This window comes from Ixodes scapularis, unplaced genomic scaffold (genome assembly GCF_016920785.2).
Source record: "Ixodes scapularis isolate PalLabHiFi unplaced genomic scaffold, ASM1692078v2 PGA_scaffold11__112_contigs__length_91849675, whole genome shotgun sequence".
NCBI lineage: Eukaryota > Metazoa > Arthropoda > Arachnida > Ixodida > Ixodidae > Ixodes > Ixodes scapularis.
Window position 1 is genome coordinate 35,030,720 of NW_024609837.1, and position 25,357 is coordinate 35,056,076.

General features: G+C 49.6%; 1 protein-coding gene across 2 annotated transcripts in view; it reads right to left on the reverse strand.

The window, feature by feature from the left end:
- Positions 1-25,357, reverse strand: part of LOC8036612 (basic proline-rich protein) — a 50,311-nt gene that overhangs the window by 2,543 nt on the left and 22,411 nt on the right. The window contains exons 2-7 of one of the 2 annotated variants that reach the window (XM_029973220.4): positions 24,809-25,120; positions 19,096-19,533; positions 17,978-18,161; positions 13,758-15,816; positions 8,513-8,868; positions 1,840-1,892 (exon numbers count right to left, since the gene is read on the reverse strand). In XM_029973220.4, coding sequence (XP_029829080.2) covers positions 1,840-1,892; positions 8,513-8,868; positions 13,758-15,816; positions 17,978-18,161; positions 19,096-19,533; positions 24,809-25,084 — 3,366 coding nt within the window. In that variant the 5' untranslated portion in view covers positions 25,085-25,120. The remainder of the gene's footprint in view (positions 1-1,839; positions 1,893-8,512; positions 8,869-13,757; positions 15,817-17,977; positions 18,162-19,095; positions 19,534-24,808; positions 25,121-25,357) is intronic. The other variant, XM_029973219.3, reaches the window with a different exon arrangement.

A 25,357-nucleotide genomic window follows, 5' to 3' on the forward strand; every position in this document is an offset into this window, starting at 1 on the left:
CTGTCCTCCTCCCTAATAGGCTGACCAAACACCCTCGGCGGTGCAGGTCTGCCTCCGAATTAGCGGGGAAATGAAATGAACCATTCCATAACCCACGAAGTGTGCCCCAGCCCCAACGTGCCGAATCCGCACCAACCGTAGTCAAGGCCACGGTGCCACAAGCGCGTCTATGAGCGATGTGTTTCCCATCCCGTCCCGCCCGTGCACCGGAAGTGGTCCCAAGTGGCAACAAATGACATCGGACGCCATGATCCTGGCAGTTGGCCGTAGAAATGGCGGTGAAAAGGACACACACACATGCGAGGGTCGCATCGTCCATTCAGTTATTATAATGCACGCTAGAGGTTCATCTGGCGCACGTGTCTATGAGACTTCTGTGACGTAAATTGAAGCAGACAGCAACCAGTCTACTTTTGCGGTGCTCCTGTGCTTTTGTTATGGGAGAACGCGTATGCATTTTGTCTCTTTGCCGAAAAATAACATGGAACGCTTTGATTATTTGGGTCGTACCGAATAGTATGTACCTTGATTAACATTGTAAAGTGTAATTGCTTTAGTTAGCGCATTCGTCTTCATCAGTGAACAATGTTTAACCTCGCTACGTTTCAGTCCCAAACATATGCTCCGCAGCAGGTGTGTAAAAACAAGCGACGATTCAAAGCAAAATTACAATCGAAAGGAATATAGAGTGTGTTCAAGGCTCGCCAGCATTCCGGTGATGCTTATATATTGCGAATATGCTAGTCCTGTCACTATGTGAAAATGACCCCGTCGTGCATGAGCGGATAAAAGCATTCGAAACATATACAATAAAGTAGATGGGCTATGAAAGGTGTCTTTTCGTATTGTTTTCTCTGCTGACAGCTTTTATCGGGCACTTGACCTCAAAGATTTCGAGCATGCGGGTGATATTTTGAACGTAGGACAAGCATCTTCGCATAGAGCAAAAAGAATAAAGCGGTACTTCCTTCTTTAAAATCGGAATATATCACGTGGCCTTTGATCGTACATGCACGGGTAGTTAGTGATCCAGTGTTTGTGCGTAGTTCTTGCCGTCTACCTTGGTTTCCAGATGTCCTTCGTTCGTTTGGCACGTATATCCCCCACACTGAAAAGCGCCGACGTTTATTTTCGTGCTAACAGTGCCCGACAGTGCACATAAATACACATACAAAGTCGTTTTAGCACCGTTTATAATGCAATGGATTTGAAAGAAAAACGCCGTAACTGTCCAATTATTTCGTCTGCCTGACTGAGAAATGTTCCAAGCTACGTAGTACGTAATAATTATTCGGGATATTTGCTCTTATGATCGAGCGCAGGGAGAAAGTGCACCTCACTTTTTCCCATAGAAATCCATTACTGGAATTCTATTTTCGACTGGTTGCTGTCTGCTTCAATTTGCGTCAGCACACGAGCGCCACTTGAACCTCTAGCGTGTATTATAATAACTCTACGGCATAGTCGTGGCGTCCCTTCCCTCAGTTTACGCGGACTGTCTGGATGCAGAGCGAGCTACAGCAGAAAAGGCGCTTGTTTTATCCACCTCCGCTACTGTTTCATCACCAGGATCGCGGCAGGCAGCGGCACGAACCTCCTAGGATGTTATTGGGCGAAAATGAAAATCGAGGGACCACATTTCAGAATGTGCTGCACACACCAGTCGAGGACGCACTCCAGGCACCATGTTCCCGCTCTTCTATCCACCTCCCACCAAACCTCGGAAACGCGATGGCACGCGGAGAATCCAGCCCAAACAGAGCCAACAGATCTGGCACAATCTCTCGCCCTCGCAGAGTGGAAGAGGGCGAGGAGGAGGCAGAGAGAATGGGTATTTACCATGACTCGGTAGGGTCTCTGCGGCGAGGCCTGCTTCCAGGGGCTTGGGGGCACTACAAACCAAGGGTGCCACGGGGTTAGGGGAAAGCGCGCCGCGGCCCAGAGCTAGCTCGGTGCCAGATCGGTTCGCTCTGCGTGCCCCCGGCGCAACGCCAACACACTCCCAACGCAATGCAACACTCCCTGCGCGCCGCCGACACTGTGCCGACATCTCTCAACGTGTTCCTGATGCAACACCGACATGTTCCTGGTGTCACACTTTCTACACAATATCGGCAAGCTCCCAATGCGACACCAACCCGCTCACTGCACGCTGCCGACGCTATGCCGAGGTAACTCAACACGTTCCCGACGTGACGCCGACAGATTCCCGATGTTGCGTAGACACACTTTCGGCACAATATCGACAAGCTCTTGACCCACTGATGGCATGCTTCCGGTGGCACCACAATAATGTGGAGGAAAGCTGCCCACGAGACCTCCTCCGAAAGACTTCCCTTAGCCCGATTCGCCGTGTTCAAGGTTTACCAGGACACCGAGTTTCTGACTACCCTCACGCAGCGAGCTACTGTAGTCACTGACAAGGCGACCTACTGTAGTCGCTGACAAGGTGAGAACAGCAGGGAGGAGCTTCGGTTGCCCCGCTTCCAACGTGAGTTTGCTACCTTCGACAACGCTTTGGCGTCTTGTGCAACTCGAGCGCGCATGCAGCCAAAGTATGGCGGAATGCATGGAGCACAGGCTGGAGGCCGTGTGTTCGAAAGACGTGGCCTGCCGTTCCCTTTCTGTCAGTGACCACAGAGTTTGCCACACTTACGATCCAACAGTCCCCGCCCAAACGCTGCTCTTCTATATCCCCCAAAAAAACGACCCTCATTAGATTTTTGTTTTGTATGTTCATGTCATGTGCCTTTTGTTTTTGTACCTATGCTCATCTGTACACGAACCCCCCCCCTCGCTATAACGCCTTCATGGGCACAGCGAGGTACCTTGAATAAATCAATTGAATAAATTAAAGGGACAACATTCAGCGAAGCGTTTTCCTCGGCAACTTTCGTCGCAGGGCCAACTACTAGCTACTAGAAAACCGGTGAAGTGCTCGACGCGCTTGAGAAATAAAATATGTAGCTCACAAGGCTTGCAACCAGTCCCCCTCCAAACTACTCGGGGACAACTTTTCCCGGCAATGAAGCCAAAGCTGCACGTATTAGCGTGCGCTCGCACGTCTTCGGCACCAATCAAAGCTGTGCACGCATGGTCTTCAATTTTTCCGAAGTGCCAAGAAAAGTTGTATAACAGTACAGAGCGACGTTGCGGAGAAGCACGTATCATTTAACACCCGACACAATATAGCGAGCGTTTCGGTGCTGGCATACCGACGAGACTCGATGTTAACAAACTGATTGTGTCACCACTATAGAATCTAAATTCAAGGAGGCAGTCCCCTCGATGATTTCTGAACCCAATACTGTTGCAGCTAGACATGAAACAGTAGCTTGTTAGTATGAGTAAGATTAGTAAAACTTGAACCCTACTTTGACATGTAACTGATAGGATTTAAATATATAAAAATATGTACAATTGGGTTGAAAACTTGTTTGGTATGGAATATCTGAAAAACATAATAGTACCAAGAGACAACAGACAATCGAAGGAATGAACAGACCTGAGAGCTTACTTATGACAAGTTCAATGAAAACATACATAGAAACCCAAAAACTACAAGAAAGACTATCATTCCCTGCCAAGCACAAGCTGCAAACAACGTCACGAATGCTAATTCAGACTCACACGCAGCGAAAGAGGAAACGCGGGCACTAGCGCTTTTCTCACACTACAATATCAAAACCGCTTCTGACATTTCCTGTCCCTCGATAAATAACAATGTGGCCTTGCTCTTTCACGGATCCTACGTACGCGACCACTAAGCTCGCAGTTATAAATCAAAAGTTGGCACATTCATTCTTCCTGTTCATCTGCTCTCTCTTGGCACTGTTATAGTTTGCACTTGTACTTTGAACCTGGGCATGACGATGCAAACTAACAGTGTAAAGCTCAAGAAAGCATCCAATGATGAAGGAGTACTAAAATGGTGTCCACACGAGTATTTGTCAACCTTCACACCAACACTGGTCCAAGCCCTCACATTGTGACAGTTGTTGACACACCCATCTTTAACCTTTCACAGTAATTTGTCAGGTTATGTGCAAGAACTTATGAGAATCTAGCACTAACTAAAGCAGAGACCCCAGCGCATAGCTCGCAACCAAGGAAGTAATGTTGAGCAGAGAAAAAATTCACTTTCTGGTCAGTCAACTCATATACCATATGCTGAGGTGTAAAGGTTTGAAAGCATGTGCAAACCAGTTAGAAGAAAAGTTTGGCCTGGGTGCCACCAATGCCTTCGAACATCACAGGCGGGCTTTCGCAGTGCAGACCGCGCAAGATGAGACCCGTTGAAAAGTGCTATATATTCAGAAATATTCTTCCCAAGTTTCAACGACAACCAAATTCATCCCAGCCTTCCGTTAAGAATGAACCACAGTGACAAGGTAATCGGCATCGTGCCAATATCAAAGGCACTCACTGTCAACCACTACGATAATGCGTACTATAAAAAAACAAAAGCGAGAAATTTGCTTAATCTTGATGATGCCTCTAGCTCCTGCTGAGCAGACTCCAACATAAGAGAAAAAGAAAGGCATTTTCAGCACATTCTAAACAGCTCTTTCGTATCAAGCCACAAATGCGCCAGCATAAGGTCAAGCTTCCAAGCATGGTTGTTGCTCGAGCTAAAAAATACCGCACAACATCAATATCGTCCTCCCTAGAGTCATCTAGACTCACGGTATCGACACCCTTTCTTTTCATCGGCTGAGATCTCCACGATGGTCATTTGTTCGTTGACATCATGTGACATTTGATTATGCACTGACAAATCATGGAGGCAACAGTTATGGTTTCAAAACGTTATTCTCTTAGATTTAGAAATTGTTAGGAGGTACTGGCAGTATCAATTAGCTCCGTCGCTGGCTCCTTTTAGCAAACGGGACAACCAAAAGCGCTTCCTGTGTTTTCCGTTAGGCACATCATAAAAACAATGTAGCATACCGTATTTACTCGCATAATGAATGCACTTTTTGTCCCGAAAAGGGACACCTATTTGGGGGGGGGAGGGAGGGGGGTTCATTTCGCAAGGTAAAATTTTAGCATTTACACACTTCGTGCAAATGTCATACCTATTAGGTGCCAATACAGTTGAACCTCGATGTAACGAAGTCGGTAAAATTCGCAATTTACTTCGTTACATTGAAATTTCGCTAAATCGAAATTTGGCTTTAGCATGCAAAAAAAAAAAAATTCCGAAACATTTTACGGGTATGAAAAGTCACCGAAAATGACATTTATTTAGGGGCAAAGTAGTCCGCGAGTTTTGCTTGCGCCTTGTCCGACAGTAGCAGCGGCGTCATACGGCGTTCGAGCGCCCAGAGCGCTTGCACGGCATCCTGCTGCCCATGCGACGCCGTGTACCTCCTCAGTACGTCCATTGCGTCGAGCACTTCCCGAGTGCTCGTGATCTCGGCAGTTTCTTCAGGATGGCGTCCAAAACGTTTGCTTTCTCATCCAAAAAAAGAACTTTACGTTTCCTTATGGCAGCAAACACGTGAGTGAACCGCCCGGTTGAAAGATAAAGCTGTTTAGTTTAGGCGGTGCCAATGTTTCCAACCTACACAGCACTCTTGACCGCACAGTATACTTGCACCCTTGCGCCCACAGTGTGCTTGCGCCTTTGCTTTACATCACGCTCGCAAGACGATAATCGGTCTTCTCGGTCTTCTCCTAGATGGCACTGCCCGCGCGGTCGCGCCGGTCGCGCCATCACGTTGCTCCCCCGCTGAAGTTGGCTCCCGCGCTACCCGCGGTACAGTGAACTATGATGATCAGTGAATGTCAGTGGTGATGCTGCTATGCCGTGTTAACTTTTTGCTCGGCATTTTCTGGCCAGCCCCGCGGAATCCGCTTTGCCCCACGCCTCGCCGGCGCTACCGGCGCCGCATCCTCGGGCAGCCTAGGAACGTTGGAAGGCCTGTCCCCGTGAAGTAACCTAGCAAGCGCTCGCGTTTGCGCATATTTTTTTATTTAACCACAATTTTTTTGCGAAGTTGTTTTTTAGAGTATTTATTTATTGCCTTCTATGGCAATGGCGCTTCGTTATATTGAAGTAGCAGCAAAATAGACTTCGTTATATAGAGACTAAAAATACATGGAGTCTATGGGCAAGAAATTATGAAAAATAAAATACTTTGTTAAATCGAGGATTTCGTTACATTGAAGTTCGTTATACCGAGGTTCGACTGTATAACATGGCAAGGTACTGTGGCACGTCTCCACTGATGGAGGCACACCTACGGCTGATGGGGGACGCACCACAGTAACCATGCTTTATAAACTGCAAACCGTTTTAGGGCGCTTTCGGCATGCCTTTTGCCGAAGGAAAAGCGCCCACAAAGCTCACTCAGCACGGAAAGCAACGAAAGCAACGGGACTGTTCTTAGGTGATATATATTGCTAGTATCCGGCGGCAGGCTCAACTATATACTGCGACCACGCTTATAAGAACTTGTACGACTATGCTCATAAAAACTCGTACGAAGTCAAACCGCCGACGCTGGAGGCCCGCTCGCATGGATCAAGTTTCGTTCATGGAGACTGCTGTTACTAGGGGCTACCGGACACTCTCAAGCACGAGTTTCGTTTACAGAGACGGCTGTTACTAGGGGCTACCAGACACTCTCAACCTACTATGCAGCGTGCACCTTGCGGCGCCATTCTGTTAGGGATTAAATAAATGCAGTTCTGTTAGGGATTATATAAACGCCGTTCTGTTAGGGATTAAATAAACGCAAAACGTAAAATTAGGCCCAACCACTTTCACGATTTCACTGTCCGAAAGCGGACAACAGCGTGTTTGTTGACATCAATGCATCCGATAGGCGAAGAATGTCCGGGGCTGGGCAATTGACCCAAGCGCAGACCCAAGCTCTGTCAAGTGCGCGCGCAGCTCAGTTTCACGGTTGATCACTTCCGCAACTACCGCAACTACAAACTTGCAGCCATTACAAGATTGGCTTGGCTTGGCTTGTCGTGGCCCGACCGCTTAGCGGCAAAAGAAAATTGGCGTGGTAGCTAGCTAGATTGGATGCAATTTGAGACTCGCAAAGCTGAAAATTAAAAATGCGTTTATTGCGCGAGAAAAAAAAAAAAAAAGTCCATCTATTGGTACTCATTGTGGGGGGTGAATTCATTATGTGGGTGCGTTCATTATGCGAGTAAATAGGGTAGATCAAATGCATCAAGAGGTTTGAAATAGGCTTCATCATAGTGATTTGGACTAGGAAATGTAACTGTTTAAAATAATATCATTTAGTACCATAACATCCGAGGGATTCATGGGCGAATTATGTCACGAACACAAAATGTGTCAAGCTTGACTGATTTCCACATCAGAAAAACAGATTGAATGTCCAGGCATATGTATATAAAAGTGTTCTTCACAATTACGGTAGAAGCGTCAAACCATTTTGATACGGCGCGAGGTAACATTGCTTTAAAGCAGTGGTTCTCAAATAAGGGTCCGCGAAGGTATTCTAAGGGTCTGCGAAGCCCTGCCTCATCAGTCAAGACCGGCTATAATCTTTGGTTCTTTTAGATTGAGAAGAAACATTCCGATTTTCGGGAGAGCTTTCTCGAGTCTAGGTTAATGAGAGAAGTCTACTAAACACAACCCCTAGTTATATCCATTTATTAAATCATTATCATATTTAACCGATATCTTCCCCTTTTCCTTACCACGAACAGGGCCCTCCATCATCTCAGCCGATCCCCAAGGGGTTCGCGAAACATCAATGGTTGAGAACCACTGCTTTAAAGCACAGCGTGTCTAGGCTGCAATGCAAATGTTACTCGAGTAGATTCAAGCTACTCCCGTGTGTCACATTACGCCAAGGTACATGTGAATAGCTTTTCTTGCACCAAGGTACAAGACCTTACTCTTGAGCGAGATTAAGTAAATCTTAGAACACAGCACTGTACTCTGTCTCTCCTTACAACGAACCGCAGAAGACGCTACGAGCCATACTAGTCAATCCAGCGCACCAAGCATTACATGTAACTTCACACTCCAAGGAGCACTCCGCCCAACCAGAAGGTCATGCGACATCCTCCGAGCCATAGATTGACTCCGCTGGCTCATAGTGCCCGTTGCAGTAATTGCGAGGTGTAACTTAGTATTCCCAAACTTATATCTCCGACATTACCTCACAGCAGTAGCGCTGTTCTGAACTTTCATGTGCAAATTGTAGGCATTTGGCAGGTGCCTGCGTCACTTCCAAGTTTGAGCATAGTAGAGGCTACAAGCGCAAGCTCTGCACTATGAGCGGACCTGCCGAAATCGTGCACCCATGCAGTGCAAGAGTCATTCAGGGCAGTATGCTTGCACTTGTGGGTTTGGCTTTGCTCATACATTTGGTGAAAACGAGATTGCCTTCTGCATTCGTACGGTGCCCACACTTTTTGCACAAGTACTCGCATGTTCATTAAGTATGATTTGCTCTGTAGTGGCTCCAATCCATATATATGCCCCCCTCCCCAAATCAAGAAAGGGCACTCCCACCTCCGTAGGGGTCGTAGAGGGGGTACCCCACGCCGACGTGCGTGTGGTGGTGCGTGTGCAGATGCCTCTGTGGGGGCGGCGACCGTGACGTCCCGTCGGGGTTCTGTGTGGGGACGGGGGGCCCGCCCCCCGGCCCCGGCCCCTGCTGCTGCTGGGGCGGGACCCCACCCAGGGGAACCCCCGCCACCGGCATCCCGCCGCCCTTGGGACCAGCCTCCAAGGGCGCCAGGGGGCCCGGATCCCCCCGGGGGGGACCCTTTTCCGGAGGGCCCCCCCTAGGGGGGCGGTCCCCCGGACCCGCGTGCGGAGAGGGAGAAGGCACCGCACGCTCCTGTAGCTCATGAATCTTGTGGTTGCTGTGGTGAGAAAAGAGGAGCATTCATTACTGCACAACATGTTTAAGGACTGGTTTCCAAGACTATATGCAACTTGCATTGTCGTCATATCAGCTGGCATTGGTGGTGGTCTTGTTGCCGAGCCCATACCTTTTGCCACCAAATTCGTTTCTTGTTTTTCTTTTTTGGCAAGAACAAGCAGGAATGAGCACCAGCGTGGTGCGGTGATGTCACGTGCAAGCCACGATTAGTTGCCTACAGGATGACACTGGCAAGGCGTCTCCTTTAGGTTCCCCGCCTCCGGCATGTGCTCGCTGCCTTTCGCGGTGCTTTGACTGCGAACGCGTGTTCCAAGCTTACGGGACGCGGAAGTATTGTCGAAGGTCCTAAGATCGAGCTGGAGGCAGGACAGCTGAAAAACGTCCCTGCCATTCTTACGCTGTCGACGACCGTGGGGCATCACAAACAGTTGTTATGAAATATGATTGCACAGCCAAGTGTCCCTCGGCACCCGTTGGGTGTCTTTACAAGAACGCTTTGTCCCTCGCCAGGAACTGAACCCCAGACCCCTAGCTTCACAGCCAGACGCTTTATCCGTGCGTCCGCGAAGCAGCTTAAACGAGTATCGTTACGGCTGCTACGTTCTCGCGTTGCCGCAAGACGTTTGAACTCGTCTCGACACTTTGCACAAAGCCAACCAACGCAGAATGCAATGCGTGTTTGAGTTGCGTCCCGAACAGATTACCCCAAAAGCCGAACAAGAAAAATGAGGCAAAACATATTGCGGATGTTACGGTTAGGTTATCAAAGCGCTACCAATAAACGTTGGGGTCCAGTTATAGAGTCCATTTTCGATGCATAGACATCGACCAAATAAGACTGACAGGGAAGTGTTTCGGTCGGCCCGCCTTTAACACAAGCTTTTCCTTTGATAATACACGGGCACCTTGGGAGTTTTAAAGTGCAGCCAAAGCATGACAGAAGGTGAGGAGCACATGCTCGAGGTTGGGTGTCCGAAAGAAACGCAGGGCACTTCATGTCTGGCAAGCAACTACATGGTGATAGCCTATGCTGTGGCTCATTGACACTATACTTTTGCATCGACACTATAATGCTTGCAGTATACTATACAGTATACTGCAAGCAGTTCAAGAGGACAGAAAGGATGAACTCCCTTCTTGCTCAGACCCTCCTTTGTGTACCCGGCACGTCGCCATTCTCCCCCTGTACTCGTTTTCGTCTCAAGAACTGTAGTAAAAGCAGTCAGGCTCCTCGGGGGCCATTACTAAGTTCCCCCTTTGAGTAGAGAATTAAGATATATGTAGGTGCATTTTTGATTATATATACCATATATAGAGTCTTACAAAGAAATAGACGCTTCAAACGCCAAAAGCATCGCTTCTTCCTCCGATAACCAAATCTTGTAGAAACTACTGTAAGACCCTTAAAGGGTAACTGCAAAGAAAAAAAATGTTTTTTAAACAGCCTAATTGGAACAAGCATGTCACAAAACATACCTTCCGCAAATAAACAAAATTTTTTTAGCAATATTTACGCCACAGGACGTAATTTAGTCGGAGTCACAACCTCTCCACATTTGAAACGCCCACTCTTGCGACGCGCGCAGAATGGCTGTAATACGTCACTCCATGACGTATAACAGCCACTCCGTGACGTATAATACCAACTTTGTGGCGCGCGATTTAAAACGGACGAAATAGCCGCACACTAAAATCAGTCTCGCGTAATAAATATTGCTGTAAAATTTGTTTTTGTTCACGGAAAGATTGTTTTGTGACATGCTTGTCTCAATTAGGCTGTTTAAAAATACTTTTTTTTCTTTGCAGTTACCCTTTAAAAGGGGGGGGGGGGGGGGGGGTGCAACGATTTTAAGATTAAAAGAATTTGCATCTCGTCATTTTTATGTTGTTTATCGTGTCCCGGAGGACACAGAAAACATCTCCTTCATTAAAAAATGTCGCAATTTTACTGCATAATTGCAAAGCAAAAGTCAAGCTTTTTCCCCCACCTGCAGCAGCGAGTGGCAGCTGAAGGAACTACGGCGAGAAGCTTACGTCCCGGCTCTAAGCTACAGCGTAACGCCTGCTAATGTCAGCAGAGACAGGGAGAGTAAGCTTCCTCCGAGAGAGCATACGGGAAGCTACATGGCACCCCGAACTACGTCACTAGGAGGGGGACCAGGTGTGACCCTGAAGACTGGGAGTGAGTTGAGGGGTGCCAGAAATGCCAATATTTATCTTTTTTTTTACACAACATTTAGGACACGTAGGCGAAATCGGTTTTCTTTTTTTTACTTTAGAAGTGTCAGAGGGCAAATTCCACAAATGTCTGACCGAAGTCCGGAAATCGTTGCACCCCCCCCCCCCCCCTTTAATGTTCGCGAGCCCCTTATTTTAGCTAGGGATGGGCGAATATTCGATTATTACGAATAGCCCATCGAATTCTGTTCTATTCGGCATTCGGTTCGAACTGAATTTAAGTATTCGACCATATCAAATTATTCAACAATATTGAATTATTCGACCTTTCCGAATACTATGGCTTGGATTTCCGGCCAGGTGGTGCAAGCTTCCGACCATTTCCACCATTTCGTGCTCCCGAACTCGGTGCACTTGAAATTAACAATTACAGCATATCTAATACCAAATATGGGCAAATATAAAACTATAGTTTAAACACATCTTGTATTTGTTGCTTTTGCTATTCAAACTATTCAACTCAAAATTATTCGGCTAAAATCACTATTCGCTTCGAATGTGATTCGGACCCGAAATCCTCTATTCACCCATGCCTAATTTTAGCAAATTTCACGAACTGAAAAAATTTGCAAAATTTAAGGGCACGCGAAAATTTTGGTCCTTAAAGGGCCCATGAAACGATTTTTGGGTCGGGATAAATCATTTTAGATTGGGATTTTACTAATAGAACATCGTTCAGTGGGCCAAAAGCAAAAAGGTAGAAAGTCAAAAGCCTGACATTCAGTGCGAAAATTTGAAAACACAGCGGACTATTTCGTTCCTTCTCCCCTTCGTAACCGCTCTGCCTTTTCACTGGGATACATCCGCGGTCCCAAAAGCGTGTCATCGGGTCCAAACTGACGTCACACAAGACCGGACCTCATTTAGTCCCTTCACCCCAAAGCTGACATTGTGGTGGAAGCTACGCGCTTGCCGGACCAATCAGCCACCTCCGTTTCATCACCTGACTTCAATCTCTGCAGCCACATTTGCCACGCTTACGTGGCAAAAGTGTGGCTAGCCCAAGGAGCACGTAGCTTCCACAGCACTGTCAGCTTAGGGGTGAACGAGCTAGGGAAAGAAACTTTTGTCTGAGTTTTGAGCGACGGGCTAATATTCTAGGGGGACAATGGCTCTGTCCGGTTACACAAACCAGATTCCGAGCAAGAGGGGCCTCCCTTCTTTTCGTCTTCTTGAACTGTTTGCTGGAATGCGCGATTTATGAGTTGAGGAGGAAAGCGAAACAGGAAAAAGTTGGAAAAGCGTTTCATGACCCCTTTAAGAGTTTCAATGCAGGCGTCCGAAATTCGCGAAATTCAGTGGCCGCAATTAGTTGCTCTTTGACTGATTCGCGAAAAACAGGGGCCACGAAAAAAAAGGGTTTGACAGTACTTTGCGCAACGTATGAACAATGCGCCAAACTTCCTCTTTTCTTTATTTTTTTTTTTTCCTTGAGGTAAAAATGAGTATAGAAGATTAACCCGTCGCTCGAAATTCTGACAAAAATCGCTCTCCCTTCCGCAGTAGTGCGTGCAACTAGTGAGATTGAGTATAGAGGTCATATTTTAGGGGCAAACACTTTTTTTGGAGCATGAACTCTGCTGTCCATAGGCAAACATTTCATTGTTTTAGTTTTCTAAACCTTTGGTACAGCACACAAGGAAAAAAGAAATGAAGAAGTTGTCAGGCATAGAAGGGAGTTCAAGACTTTGATTGGTTGCAAAATTTGTCCCTCCAGTCACAGGCATTAAGAAAACAAGGCAAAGCACCTGAGTATGATGTCCAAGTACTGCAAATTCATTTTTCTTGCTACAGAGTCTACTTGCTAAGAAAAGCAAACAATCAAACCAAAACCAAAGGACCAGTCTTATAGACTTTACAATTCCCCAAGAGTGATTGTATTTTATACCCCAAGACTGATTGTAAAGATGCAGTCATAAACTGATTGTATTTTTTTAAATTTAAATCAACATAATTTGAATGTTTTGGTAGTAATAAAAATTAAAATACGTCAAATCTTTCAATTTTATTGCCAAATAAGTGTCCCAAAACAACTCATTCCTTTAAAAAATATTCTGAATACCGTTTCACCATCGCAAACAATTAAAAAAGAGTGGGGGATGCTTCTGGCAGTTGGTTTTAGACTGGCACCTTTCGTGCAGAAAGAAAACAGAATTTTGAGTCGCAAACATTTTTTTCTCTAATGCTAATGTTGGGACGTTTCTGGTTGCCGCATTTCTAAATATCTAGGCCTCCCTACAAAGACTGGCCTACAGAAATATATAAATTATGAATAAATCGCTAATCGTGCGAGTTGTCCATAATGAGAGTTGTTCATCATGCAAGTTGTCCATAATGCGAGCTATCCATAATAACAAGACCAAAATGTACACATTTCCCTGGTTGGTGGCCGAAAATTTGATCTATAAAGCAACATGCAGCGTCCACGCAAGGCGTGAACACTGCACGTACCCAGAAACCAGATTCGAGCGAGATAAAGCGTCTGAGCATGCGCAGTGGCTACAGCAGCGCCACTGCAGGTGCGAGACATCAGAGTCGAGCTGGTGCATGTAGAAGGTATTCACGTTAACGAGACGCGACTGTTGATGCATGAAGGCCCGTAAAGATGGGCAAAGGAACGCTTTAACCCACCTGTAGTGTTGTGACACCTGGTGTAGGAGGTCGAGAGCCTTAGGAGGCCCCTGCGGGCCCCCCACCTGCCCCACGACGGGCGGCCCCGGCGCCTGCTGGGGCACCTCGGGGGCCGGCACGTGGAAGCGCAGGTAGGGCGAGCCTCCGTAGTGGGGCAGGCCCCGGTACACCGACTCAAAGGCCACGTGGGGCGGGAAGTGAGGGGGCAGGTAGCCCGGGTGCAGGTAGGCGTAGTTGGAGGGCGGGGGCGGACCCGTCGTCTCCATCGTCGGCTTCTGCCCGCCCCCGTCCTTGTCCTTGGGCTCCTTGGGGGCGCGGGACTTTGGGGGGTGTGGGGGCGGGGCCTTGGGAGTGGGCGGGGCCTCCTTGGGCGGGGCCTCGGCGGGGGGAGGGTCCTGGAGGTAGAGGAAGCGCCGCTCGTAGAGCGGCTCGTATGGGCTGAACTTGGGCTCCTCCTTTGCCTCCTCCTTGCACAGGCGCTCCTTGGGGGGCACGGGGACCTCCGGGGACTGGTTGCGGCGGGGGAGCGGAGGCAACACGCGCGGACTGTTCTTGTCAAGGGGGGGTGGGGCCCCCTTGTCAACGCCTGGCGCGTCCTTACCCCCCGACTTGTCCTCTTTGAATGCGGAGGGCGAAGAGTCCACCATGTGCACGTGGTACGGCTCATGAAAAGGGTAGCCGGGGGGCCCGCCCCCGACGTAGGGTCCGCCTGCGCACAGCGAGTAGGGTGGGAACTGGGGGAAGTCCGGCTTCTTCCCGGGGGGTTCCTGGGGAGTGGGGCCGTCCCGCGAGGGCTCCTTGGGGGCCTTGTCGCGGAGGACGCCCCCCTCCTTCTTGGCCGCCTCCTCTTCTGCGGCGGGGTTCGGGGGAGGGGGCGGCTTCGCTTCGGGTGGGGGCTGGACCCCTGGCAGGAGGTAGGGTGGCTGCCCGAAGTAAGGGTACACCCCGTACAGCTCCCCAGGGGGTCCGCGGGGGGGCTCCTTGTCCTTGGCAGCCTCGAGAAGGGGTGCCGCGTCGTCCGAAATGTCAGAGTACGCAGGGCTTTGAACACTTTCTTCCAGGTTCGGGGGCGCTTGCTCCAAAGGCAGGCTAGTCTCCGCGGTTGCGGCGGCGGCAAGGGGTAAGGGACCTTCGGGGGCCTCCTCTGGGGGCCCCCCCTCCGACTTGCGTCCCTTGCCCTTCTTGTGGGGCCGCTTGTGCTGCCGCAACACTGTGTCCAATGACGCCGCCTGCGGAACGACAGCCTGGCCAAGGGGCTCCGCAACGGCAGGAGGGGCGGCCTTGGGGGGACTCGGGGGGGCCACAGAGGGTACGGAGTCTGGGGGACACACTGGGGTCGCCAGGGCACGCACGGGGGGCGGGGAAGCGGCACGAGGGGCGGCGGGCACGAACGAAAACACCTGGGACGTCGGGATGCTGACTGTGACCGACACAGGGGGACTCGGAGAGGGTTCCTCCGGCGCCGCGGGGGCTGCCACGGGGGCCACAGCAACCGGGGGGGCCGGGGGGAGGATGGTGGGGCTGGGGGGGCTGCTCCCTTCCTCCCCCCCGTCCGAGGTCTCCTCCTCTCCACCCTTGGCGTCCCCGCAGCCATGCGCGTGGCTCTGGTGGTAGCGTAGCCCATTGATGTGCTTGTACTTCTTGCCGCAGTGGGGCTCCGGGCAGGGGATGAGCGCGGGGGAGCAGGGGGCCTCGGGGGTCGGGGGGGTGCCCCGTGCCCGGGCGCGCTTCTTGTCCGGGGGGCTGAGCTCGAGCTCGGGGGGCCGCGTGGCCGTGCGCCTGCGGCCCTCTCCCTTGGCGGGGCTGCAGGGGACCGCGAAGCGGCGGCCCTTGCCATTGCGCAGCTTGCCCTGCACCGGGGTGCACCCCCCGCGGTTGGCCGCCTCGGGGTCCCCCCTGGCTCGCTTGGGGCGTCCCCCCTTGGGGAGGCCCCCCTTCGCGTCAAGGTCGCTCGTGGGGGACTCGCAGAAGCGGGGGGGCGCCCAATCGTGGCGGGTGCAGTCGAGGAGTGTGCCCACGTACGTCTTGCCTCGCCATGTCACGTTCACCACCAGGACCCCTGCAGAACAACAGAAATACTCTTGAGCCTGATGCATTGTTCGTTCAAAATCCCACCATTAAGAAATGCAGCAATGTATACACAGTGCGACATGGGCCTCTCTTACGTTTGGTGCCCAGTTTCTTTCCCATGGAGCAACAATTCGACAATTCATGACACCCATTACAACAGCATTCTCAAATTTTCAAACATGACAAAAGAATGTTCTCTACAGCCACCAATTAAGGACAAGTGTGACACGACCGAACTTTCGCGCGATGGCTCTTTGCCTACGGGATTCAATTTCAACTGAAATCCCAAGTACAGTAAACTCTCACTCGAGCGAAAGTCGGTTTAACAAATATTTTAGAATAACAACCTTTTTAAAAATTTCCGGCAGTTTTTCTATGCTTTTTTGTGCAAGAATGTTTCACTTAAACGAAAAACGAATTTCGGGATAGCAAATATTTCAGTTCAACAAACTTGATCGGTGGACCCGGGATTACTTTTGCAATCAGTTCAACGAAGTTTTGTGCTCTGCAGTGCTGGTGTAGCCGATGCCCCCACCTTACCGCCGCCGCCTCTGCAGCGGCGGCGTATCATCGTTGGCGTTAACAGCGCCACCAAGGCTACGCAACGGTGCGGTTGACGAAAACAAACCACGTGGTGTGTCTGTTTTTTCTTTGTGATTGTTTCCGTTCGGCCATCTTATTTTTGGGCAACAACGGCAGGACGGCAGTTTGTGCGCCCACTTTTGCAATGAGTGCGACGAAACGGAAGCGGTTGTCTCTATCAGACGAGCTCAAAATCCTTCAGCATCTGGACAACGGTCAAAGGCAAGTGGACCTTGTGAAGGACTATGGGATTCCACCGCCGACATTGTCAACGATGGTGAAGCAAAAGTCAAAGCTTGAAGGAGAAACTGCGTTCAATCCCAACTGGAAACAACCCTGCAGGGGATATTTGAAGCAAGTGGACGATGCCGTTGCGGTATGGCTTCGTCACAGCAACAAGTTGTGCCAGAGGAAGTGCAAAAAAACATAGACTCTCTGGACAATTTTGTTACTTCACGCGCTTTAGGAGAGCCGGTGCAAATGAAAATTACAGATTTTTTTCAAAATGAGAAAGGCAGCAATGTATCTGTTATGCACTTTGTATATATCGATGTACATGACTCCATTAATTGCACTTTACACTTTTGACTCGATGTATGCTGTGCCCTGTGATGTTCCATATTCTAGTGAATATATTCAGTTTAGTGAACTTTCAGATAAGTGGACTGTTTCTTTGGGTCCCTTGAAGTTCACTCAAGTGAGAGTTTACTGTATCTAGTGAGTATTTCTAAGGTTCTCAGACTTATTTTACCAGTCACAAGAGGCTGGAGACAGGCCACACCACCATATGCAAACAGATAAAGAAGAGAGTGCATGAAATTGTAATAGCCTGCAGATTTTACCCAACTCTAACATCTTTCGAGTCCTATTTCTGGACAATTCTCAGACAGTAACAAACCAATTTCCATTTCCCCCTGCTAGCAGATGCCATGTCAGTGTAATGCAAACACTAGCCTATAGTATGCAACGGTGACCACAAGGTTGTGACTGCACAAAAACGTAACCAACACACATATTTCACATAAAAAAAGCTTGGAACTCCTCGCATCCTACCACTTTACACTATGTAACGCCTGCATATTTTCTACTCCCTTCTTTGTCAGTGACAATGGAAGTGTCCTCATGAACCCAGCCAGCATTTAGTGACACTGGGTCAGGCAAACTTCTCCCCACCATCCTGGCACTGCCACATGCACCCCCCCCCCTGCACATGTCAGGGCTCTAAAGGCCACTGCAGCTGGCTGAAGGGGGCTGCAGCTGCAACTGCCACATCTTTAAGCCAAGGGGAAAGAGAGTGTCTTGTCACATTGTCCCAACTATCCCGGCACTGTCATATGCCCCACCCACTATAGATGCAAAGGCTCAAAAGACCACTGCAGTTGGCCACAGCTGGCTGCGGCTGCTGCAGATCCGAGCAAAGATGGAAGGGACAGGCTTGTCCCAACCGTCTTGGCACTGTCGCATGCCCCCACTGCAGGTGCCAGGGCTCAAAGGAACACTGTGGCTAGCTGCGGATGGCTGTGGCTGCCAAACATCCAAGCCACGACGGGAATGGGCCGACAACTGACCTCCTTCCGTCTCCTGCCAGACAATGCCCTCCAGGGTGACGCTCGTGCCCGGCTCGCAGGGCCCCAAGCAGTCCGGCTCCGTGATGGTGCCCACCGAAGAGCAGAGCACGCCCGAGTCCCTGCGCTCCACGGGGCCGCTCGTGGCCGCCACCGCACTCCGAGAGGGACTCTCGGGGCACTCCGTCTGCATCCAAGGGACCCACCCAGGGGTTGCTCTCAGAGCCCGCCCCCCAGGAAATTGCCTATACTCCGTTTCACCTTACAATTAACCACAGCGCTAAAGCCAAAGCATTGAACGTAATGCTGCGCGAGTGTCGTGTGACCTCCGGGATGGCTCACGGCATCCGCCGCAGTGGTCTGTGGCAAGGTGAAACCGAATATAGTGCACTTTCTTGAGTACGCACTCGATGTGCTCAGCTTTTTATAGGACAATATCTTAGGCTGCCACGTGGAAGTAAGTTCATGAAACCGATGTGACAAAAATGCATAACGAATTTGCTATTTCATCGCCTGTGAGCATAAGTAGCAGTAGAACGGTGTAGCACATCAGTACGTGCTTACCTGACCTCGGTGCGGTGAGCGCGGGCATTTCACATTCTACTTTGCCATAACTATGTCTTCAGAAATTCAAGCATCAATCCATTCATTTCATCTAACTGCGTCTTGCAATTAAACATTGTTACAAATTTTTATAATTTTTTGCAATGACATTGACTTTTTTTTTTTTTTTTTTTTTGTTAAAAATGTTTTTTTGCTTTTTGAGACATTGCGAAGACTCCCGAAGCATTTGGTTGCGCCAGCCGAGAAGGCGCAATGCGGCTTCGAGACCACTCAAGCCTCCACTAAACTGCCAAGTTGTTTTCTCTAAACATCTGTTAAAAATGTGCACTCGTGCACATGTTGTTTTGTGTATTATTATTTGTTTACGAGTCACAGAAGTCACTTTTGTGTGTGCATGTCCTTTGGATCAAAGGCACAAAACAGACACAAAACGGCAAAACAGAAGATCTTGCACGGCTCGAGGTCGGAACAGCCAGAAATGGCTTACACCTGACGACACTGCACGACACCAGGTCATTTCCACTTGTTCTTACAAAGGAGGTAGTCTACGGGCTCACCTTGATTTTCTTGAGCGGCACCTCGGACGCCGCCTCCTCCGCCGCAACCTCTTCCGCGACCGGCGAGGGTGGAGACACGCCATTGGCCGACTGCTGCTGCTCCGTCACCGCCGTTGCCACCACGGATGAGGGGGCAGGCAGGGGCGGCAGGGGCGACTCCGGAGCGCCCTGCGTCACACCCAGGGCGCACTGCGGCGGGAGCCGCGGCGGAGAGGCGCCGTTCTCGAGCCGCTTCTTCTTGTGGGACCCGCTGCGGCCGCTGCCCCCTTTCGACGAGGAAGAGGACAAGGAGGACGACGACGAGTGCTTGGTAGCGGCGGAAGAGGAGGCGCTGTTGGCCGGCAGTGGTGACGACCCCGTGTCCTGCGCCTTCACAATCTCGTGTTTGGCAAGGTTCTTGCGCTTTATCTTCATCTTGAGGCCCTTATCCACCGTGGCCTGAAACAGACGCCGAAGTGTCCCGCGTCAACCCGTGTTCACTCGGCGGCAACAGAAACTGCCACACTTCTGCTCGCTTGAGACAAGCGGTGCCGACGCCGAACTTGCGCCGAAAATGCGCAAGCTCGATGGTAACACTTTTTGACTTGTGTATGGGGTGACCCCCCAAAACAAAAAGCTCGCCGTGAAATCCCATAAGGACGCCCTCCCCCGAGAGATTGTCCATTTCGTGTTTTCTGGCTAAATATTCGTAACACACAATGTCAGACAAGAATCGCATCAACCGCGCGATCTGCGCTACCGGTACACACGTGATGAGAGGGTCTGCAACTGGTTCCTGCAATTTTGTGCGCGATTGCAGCACGTAATATCGGTTCCTGCAAGATGCGAGTTCGTAGCGAGTTCTTGCATTTTTTGTTGGCAATCTGCAAGCGCGACATCAGTTTTTGTGGCACGTAAGTTTGTAGCCAGTGCCCTTGTGTTTATCGCACCGTAAAGCATGAACCTGCTGCATCCGCAGTCTGCACTGCCCTTCCCCGTGACGCAGGAGTTTGTAGCAAATTCCCTCGAGTTTATCGCGTATGAGATGCGAAGCTGCCGTGTCCGCAATCTGTGGTAACAGTTCCCGTGTCACTTGGTCTGTGGTGGGTGCGTCTGCGTTTATCATTAATTTCTTTTATGAAGTTGTCAGTGATGTGATTGGCCTAAGCCATTTTGGAGCACCTTTTGGAGCAGCCAAAACAGTGCTTTGGAGCAGCAAAAGTGGCTTTCGGAGCAGCCAAAACAGTGTTTCAGAGCAGAAAAAGTGGGTTTTGGAGCAGATATTCTTAGAATAAAAATAAAAATATTTGTTTCAAGTGCTGGAGAAATGAAGGACACTTTGCTCGCTGCAATAAACAAATTATAGTCAAGTTAGACCACCGGGGAGTCTTTCAACATGTAACTGAAATGCCAATGACGTGACACATTTTGCTATGATTCAGTTAAACGATACATATATATGTACCCGCTATAGGTAAATAAGAACCAAACTGCACATATTAAAATTTATATGAAAATGACCAGCTTAGTATTAAATATCCCAGCATTAGGTTGACCAGTTATATAATAAATGGAAGCAGTCTCGAACTGCTGATCCACGTGACAACTGCAGTGCAATGTGAAATTGCGAGATGGCTGTTTGATCGAAACCATGCCACTCCGCTTCGTCGCCAACTGGTTCCCAAAATTGTACACAAAATGTAACTGTCCAGTATACGGCAAAAAACAGTTCAGCCGCACGTGCTTGCCAGACTGGCTGGCGAGGTACAAGCTAAACACACAGAAAAAAAAAAAAAAAACCTGAGCACATCGATGCAAGACATCACGAGCCAGAGTAAAAAGGTCCTCGGAGCACTTTGTGCAACGACTGAACTCGAGACAAACAAGCGCGCTGCGCGGGTTCAGCGTGCAGACGTTGCCTTCTTTGCTCCCTTTAGCTACTTCTCTTCACCAACTTACTTTCACGGCAGGTTTTTCACATACCGGGGTCACCTCGAAAAAAGCCTACAAAGAGAAACGTAGGTAAACAGTACTTCGACACAGCAGTCTTTCAGCTACAGGGATTTTGTAGTAGCGTATTAAACAAGAACAGGAATGCTGATGAACATTAGAGTGGTCCTTACGTTTCAGTTAAGAAAGCGCCATATCTGCAACACCCGACGGCAACACCCGACGGCAACACCCGACGTCGCGCGACCACGGTGAATGGCAGGCAGAGACCAAATACAGTCGAATCTCGTTAATTCAAACTCGAGGGGGACCAAAAATGTGTTTGAATTAAGCAGAGTTTGAATTAACGGGAGTTCCCTCCCATAGAGATGCATAGGATGGGACCTGCATGTTAGTTTGAATTATCCACAAGTTTGAATTAAGAGAGTTGGAATTAATGAGAGTCAACTGTATAGTTTTCCCTCGGTCGTTGCTTTCAGGAGCAAGTGCTTCAGCTCACAAAGTAACTCCAGCCGCACAAAAACGTGGTTTTGCTTCACAGCAGGATGGCATGGCTGGTACCCAGTACACTAGTGTCGGAGCGTCCGCACATGCCCGCGTCTGTCGTTGGAAAAGTTTAAAAAGACCCGAGACGACGAGAGCACCGAGAGCGCGAAACGAGAGGCAGCGGGAGAAACCATGCAAGACCGAATAAACGATTGATGCAGGGTACTTTGTGTCGGGCAGAGCCGTTTATTGGGAGAGTTCGGTCATACATTGGTTTGAATAGGCGAGCATTTCGGGGCCAACCACGGGCCTCGAAACAGCCCCTAGCAGTGGTCGTGAGCTCTAAATATGCGACACGACTAATTTAAGGTGTTTTAGCGTCGCTAGAGTGAAAAGGTATAACTCTCGGTGACTGAAAACTTGGCGCATGTGGGGTTGTCATCACGTCCATATTCAACGGCAGAAGGAATGAACATGCGCTCCAAACCAGGGCCGGCTTGCTAGAAACAGCGTCTCAGCTGAGACTGGGGGAAAGAAAGCCCTGCCAAAGCCAGCGCACGAGCTGAGCGGGACTCAATCTGCATCTCGAGACGCTCGCGCGCTCCAGCCTTTACACTGTTTTCTTTCAGCCAGTTTCAGCTAAGACGCTGTTCTACAAGGAGAGCAAACTGTCACCGAGACGCCGAGACTGAACGCTTCTATTTCACGCTTTAAATGTTGTTTTTATTATTGCAGGGGTGGAACTCATGAAATGTACCTGGGAGCAGCCACGGGAGCAGCTGAAACAGCTGTTTTGGAGCAGGTTGGGAGCAGCTAAAACTACGTTCTGGAGCAGGCTAGGAGCAGCTCAGATCAGTTTTCATTGCACTTCAGCTTGCGTCTTAGACAAGCACGGGAGCAATTTCAATCGTACTTAGCAGAACAGATGAACATGAATGGTTAGGGACCTAGGTAGATGGGATAACAGTGTAACAGATGCGAAAACTTGAAACTTTGTGAGCCTTAATGAGAATCAAAAAGCCAGTACTCTGTTTCTCAAGATAGCGTCCTTGATATTTTCCGAGCGGCTTTCAGCTGCTCAAAATGCAAACCAGCACTGCTTATCGCACAACCCACACGTGCTCGACATAGTAATTATAGGTGCGAACCCCGTGACGTGCGCAAGCAATGGACGTGCAGTTGCACGGAGGAACAGGGCAACAAATTTCGCGTTTATCCTATTGTGCAACTCGATTACGAAGCAGCAGACTACGATTAACGAAGTTATCGTATTTGAAGCGATAAGCAGGAGCAAGGTTAAAGTACGCCGAGCAGATCTATCACTCGCAAAAGAGCTGCTGGCCGGAAAGGTTTCGGATCGGACCGCGTTTCAGTTCAATCAAATCACGATTTATCTTGCGAGAATGCGGTTCCAACTTCTAACGATGAAGTACTAAAAGGAATCTTTTGCTCATTTGTTTTCAACTGGCTGACGTCCGGATCCCGGGCCGCAGAGCCTCAGGCAATCTGACGCTTAACGACTCGACCTCACCTCAGCCGACTTGCTTAACCGTTAATTATGGTTGAAGAATAACAATCCAGTCGCAGGTGGTGTGGCGCTTAGAATCCGAGTTTTTTCGCGCGCTTCCGACTCGGGATACACAGGGAGAATAAACAGAACAAAGGATTGCAAGGCCGACCAGGCTGAACGCGCTCATTGTTGCCAATTGAGTCAATAAAACCGAAACCAAGACAAAATAAAAAGTTTCTTGGTGCACGTTCTGCGATCTGGCGCATAATGGCGCGAGGTATTGGCTGTGGCGCAGTTTCTGCAAAATGGCGCAGGATGGCGCAGACAAATGCGTCTGGCGCAAAATGGCGCAAATGGCGCAGCCGTTCCACCCCTGTTATTGTGACATCGCAGTCAGCTGATTGGTCGACGCTGTGTCGTCCTTTTAGTTTACGCTCTAACCGCGGGGGGCAGTATTCGGCGCTGGCGGCGGCCTTTGCTCCGCCCATTGGCCAAACTCTCCCAATATACGGCTCTGGTGTCGGGCAACCGCTTGCGCCACCTAGCTCATGTGTGCTCATTACGGTACTCAGTTTAGTTACAATTTCGAAAGGCGACCACAACTGGTCTTTTGGCGCAGGCTTGGCGCAGATTACCCAAATTTTGGCAAAATGTAGCAGGATGTAGCAGGGTTAGCCCCTTGGCACAGTTTGGCGCAATTGGCGCAGCAATCACATCACTGAGTTGTGCTGCCTCATTTTTTAAAAATAGTCCAGCTCATGTTTTTCACCATTTATCTCTCCATTTTGGGTGGGCCACTGAAAAGAAAATTTTTTTTCTGTTAAACAGTCTGGTCTGAACGTGTGTGCCAAAAAATTAATTTTACGCAAAAATAAATTTTTGGAGCAATATTGACGGCACGAAATTTATTTTAGATTCTGCGCGCAGTCCACGACGTCATGGAATGGTCGTACACTCTCTCCATCTCAACATGATGGCCAAGCCGATCCACCTCTGCTCCATGCACCCAAAATGCTGCGAGAGAAAACAAATGGAAGGGAGGTGACTACCGACTAAATTGGACCTCGTGCCGTCAACACTGCTCTAAAAAAATCTTATTTTTGCACAAAATTAGTTTTTTGACACGTGTGTCCCAACCAGACGGTTTAGAAAAAAAGTATTCTTTATTTTTAGTGATTATACGGTAGACTTTATTCTTTATTTGCAAACATAAACTATGCATCGTCGAACACTCAGTTTCTGCCCTAATGTAGCACTAGTGGTCCGAACTAGATGCCCAAGTTTAAGAACAAAGAATAATCTTACCCAAAGGTTATGGGCAATTTCCGAAAATCTTGCGATTGACAAAGCCAACGAACACACGGGGCTGAATGGTGCACTCTACCAAAAGTGGGCCCCACTTACCCATTAAAATTTTTAGAAAATCGCTTACAACTTTTTAACAAAATAACGGCTCGTTCCGAAACTCTGGAACCTGGTTCGGACAGCCAATGCTACATTTGAGCAGAGACTGAGCGTTCGATGATGCATACTTTGTTTTTGCAACAAAAAATATTGTAATTTTTTTTTTTTTTTTGGGGGGGGGGGGGGGGGGGGCACACGCAGGATTGTGTTACTGAGATGGGTCGCGTCACACGACAGCACAGATGGGGGCTGCGCTGGAGACAAGTAGGTTCGTTAGGGGCAGTGCCTCCTCCGTTCGACGCAGCCCAATAAAATGACCGAGAACTGGCACCGGTGCTGCACCGAACCGCTGGAAGGGAAGGGGTAAAAGACATCGACCCTTACCTGGTGCTCGACGGGGGGCGAAGAGGCGGCGGCCTGTGCTGGCGGGGGCACGGCCTGGGCGGCCGTGGGGCCCCCTGCTGCGGCGGCTGCAGAGGCCATGGCAGGGTCGTTGCTCTTCTCTATGTCTGCGTCCAGGTCGATGATGAGGTCCCCGATGCCCAGCTCCCACTCGTTGTAGTCGTCATCGAAGCCTGCGCCGCTCACGCCGGGCCCCTGCTGGCTGCTCGGCCGGCCATCCACCGCCGACGCACGGGAGCCCAGGGGAGGGTCTTTCATTGGGCGAGACACCGCCGGGAGGAACGCATCCCGCCTCTGTACAAACGCCCACGGCCAATCAGGAGGGAGAGGGGAACGCATTGTGCGTCTCAATCTAGCTGGCCAGACAGTCAACGGATCGGGAAAAGCAGATCCCCCCCAAGCATGCCAGTCAACCGATCGGTGAATTGGGAAGGGATGTGTCGCGCGTCTGCATCTGGCCCATCAACCAATTAACCCATTGGGACAAACAGACCCTGCCTCTACAATGCCAGTCAACCAATCAGTGAATCA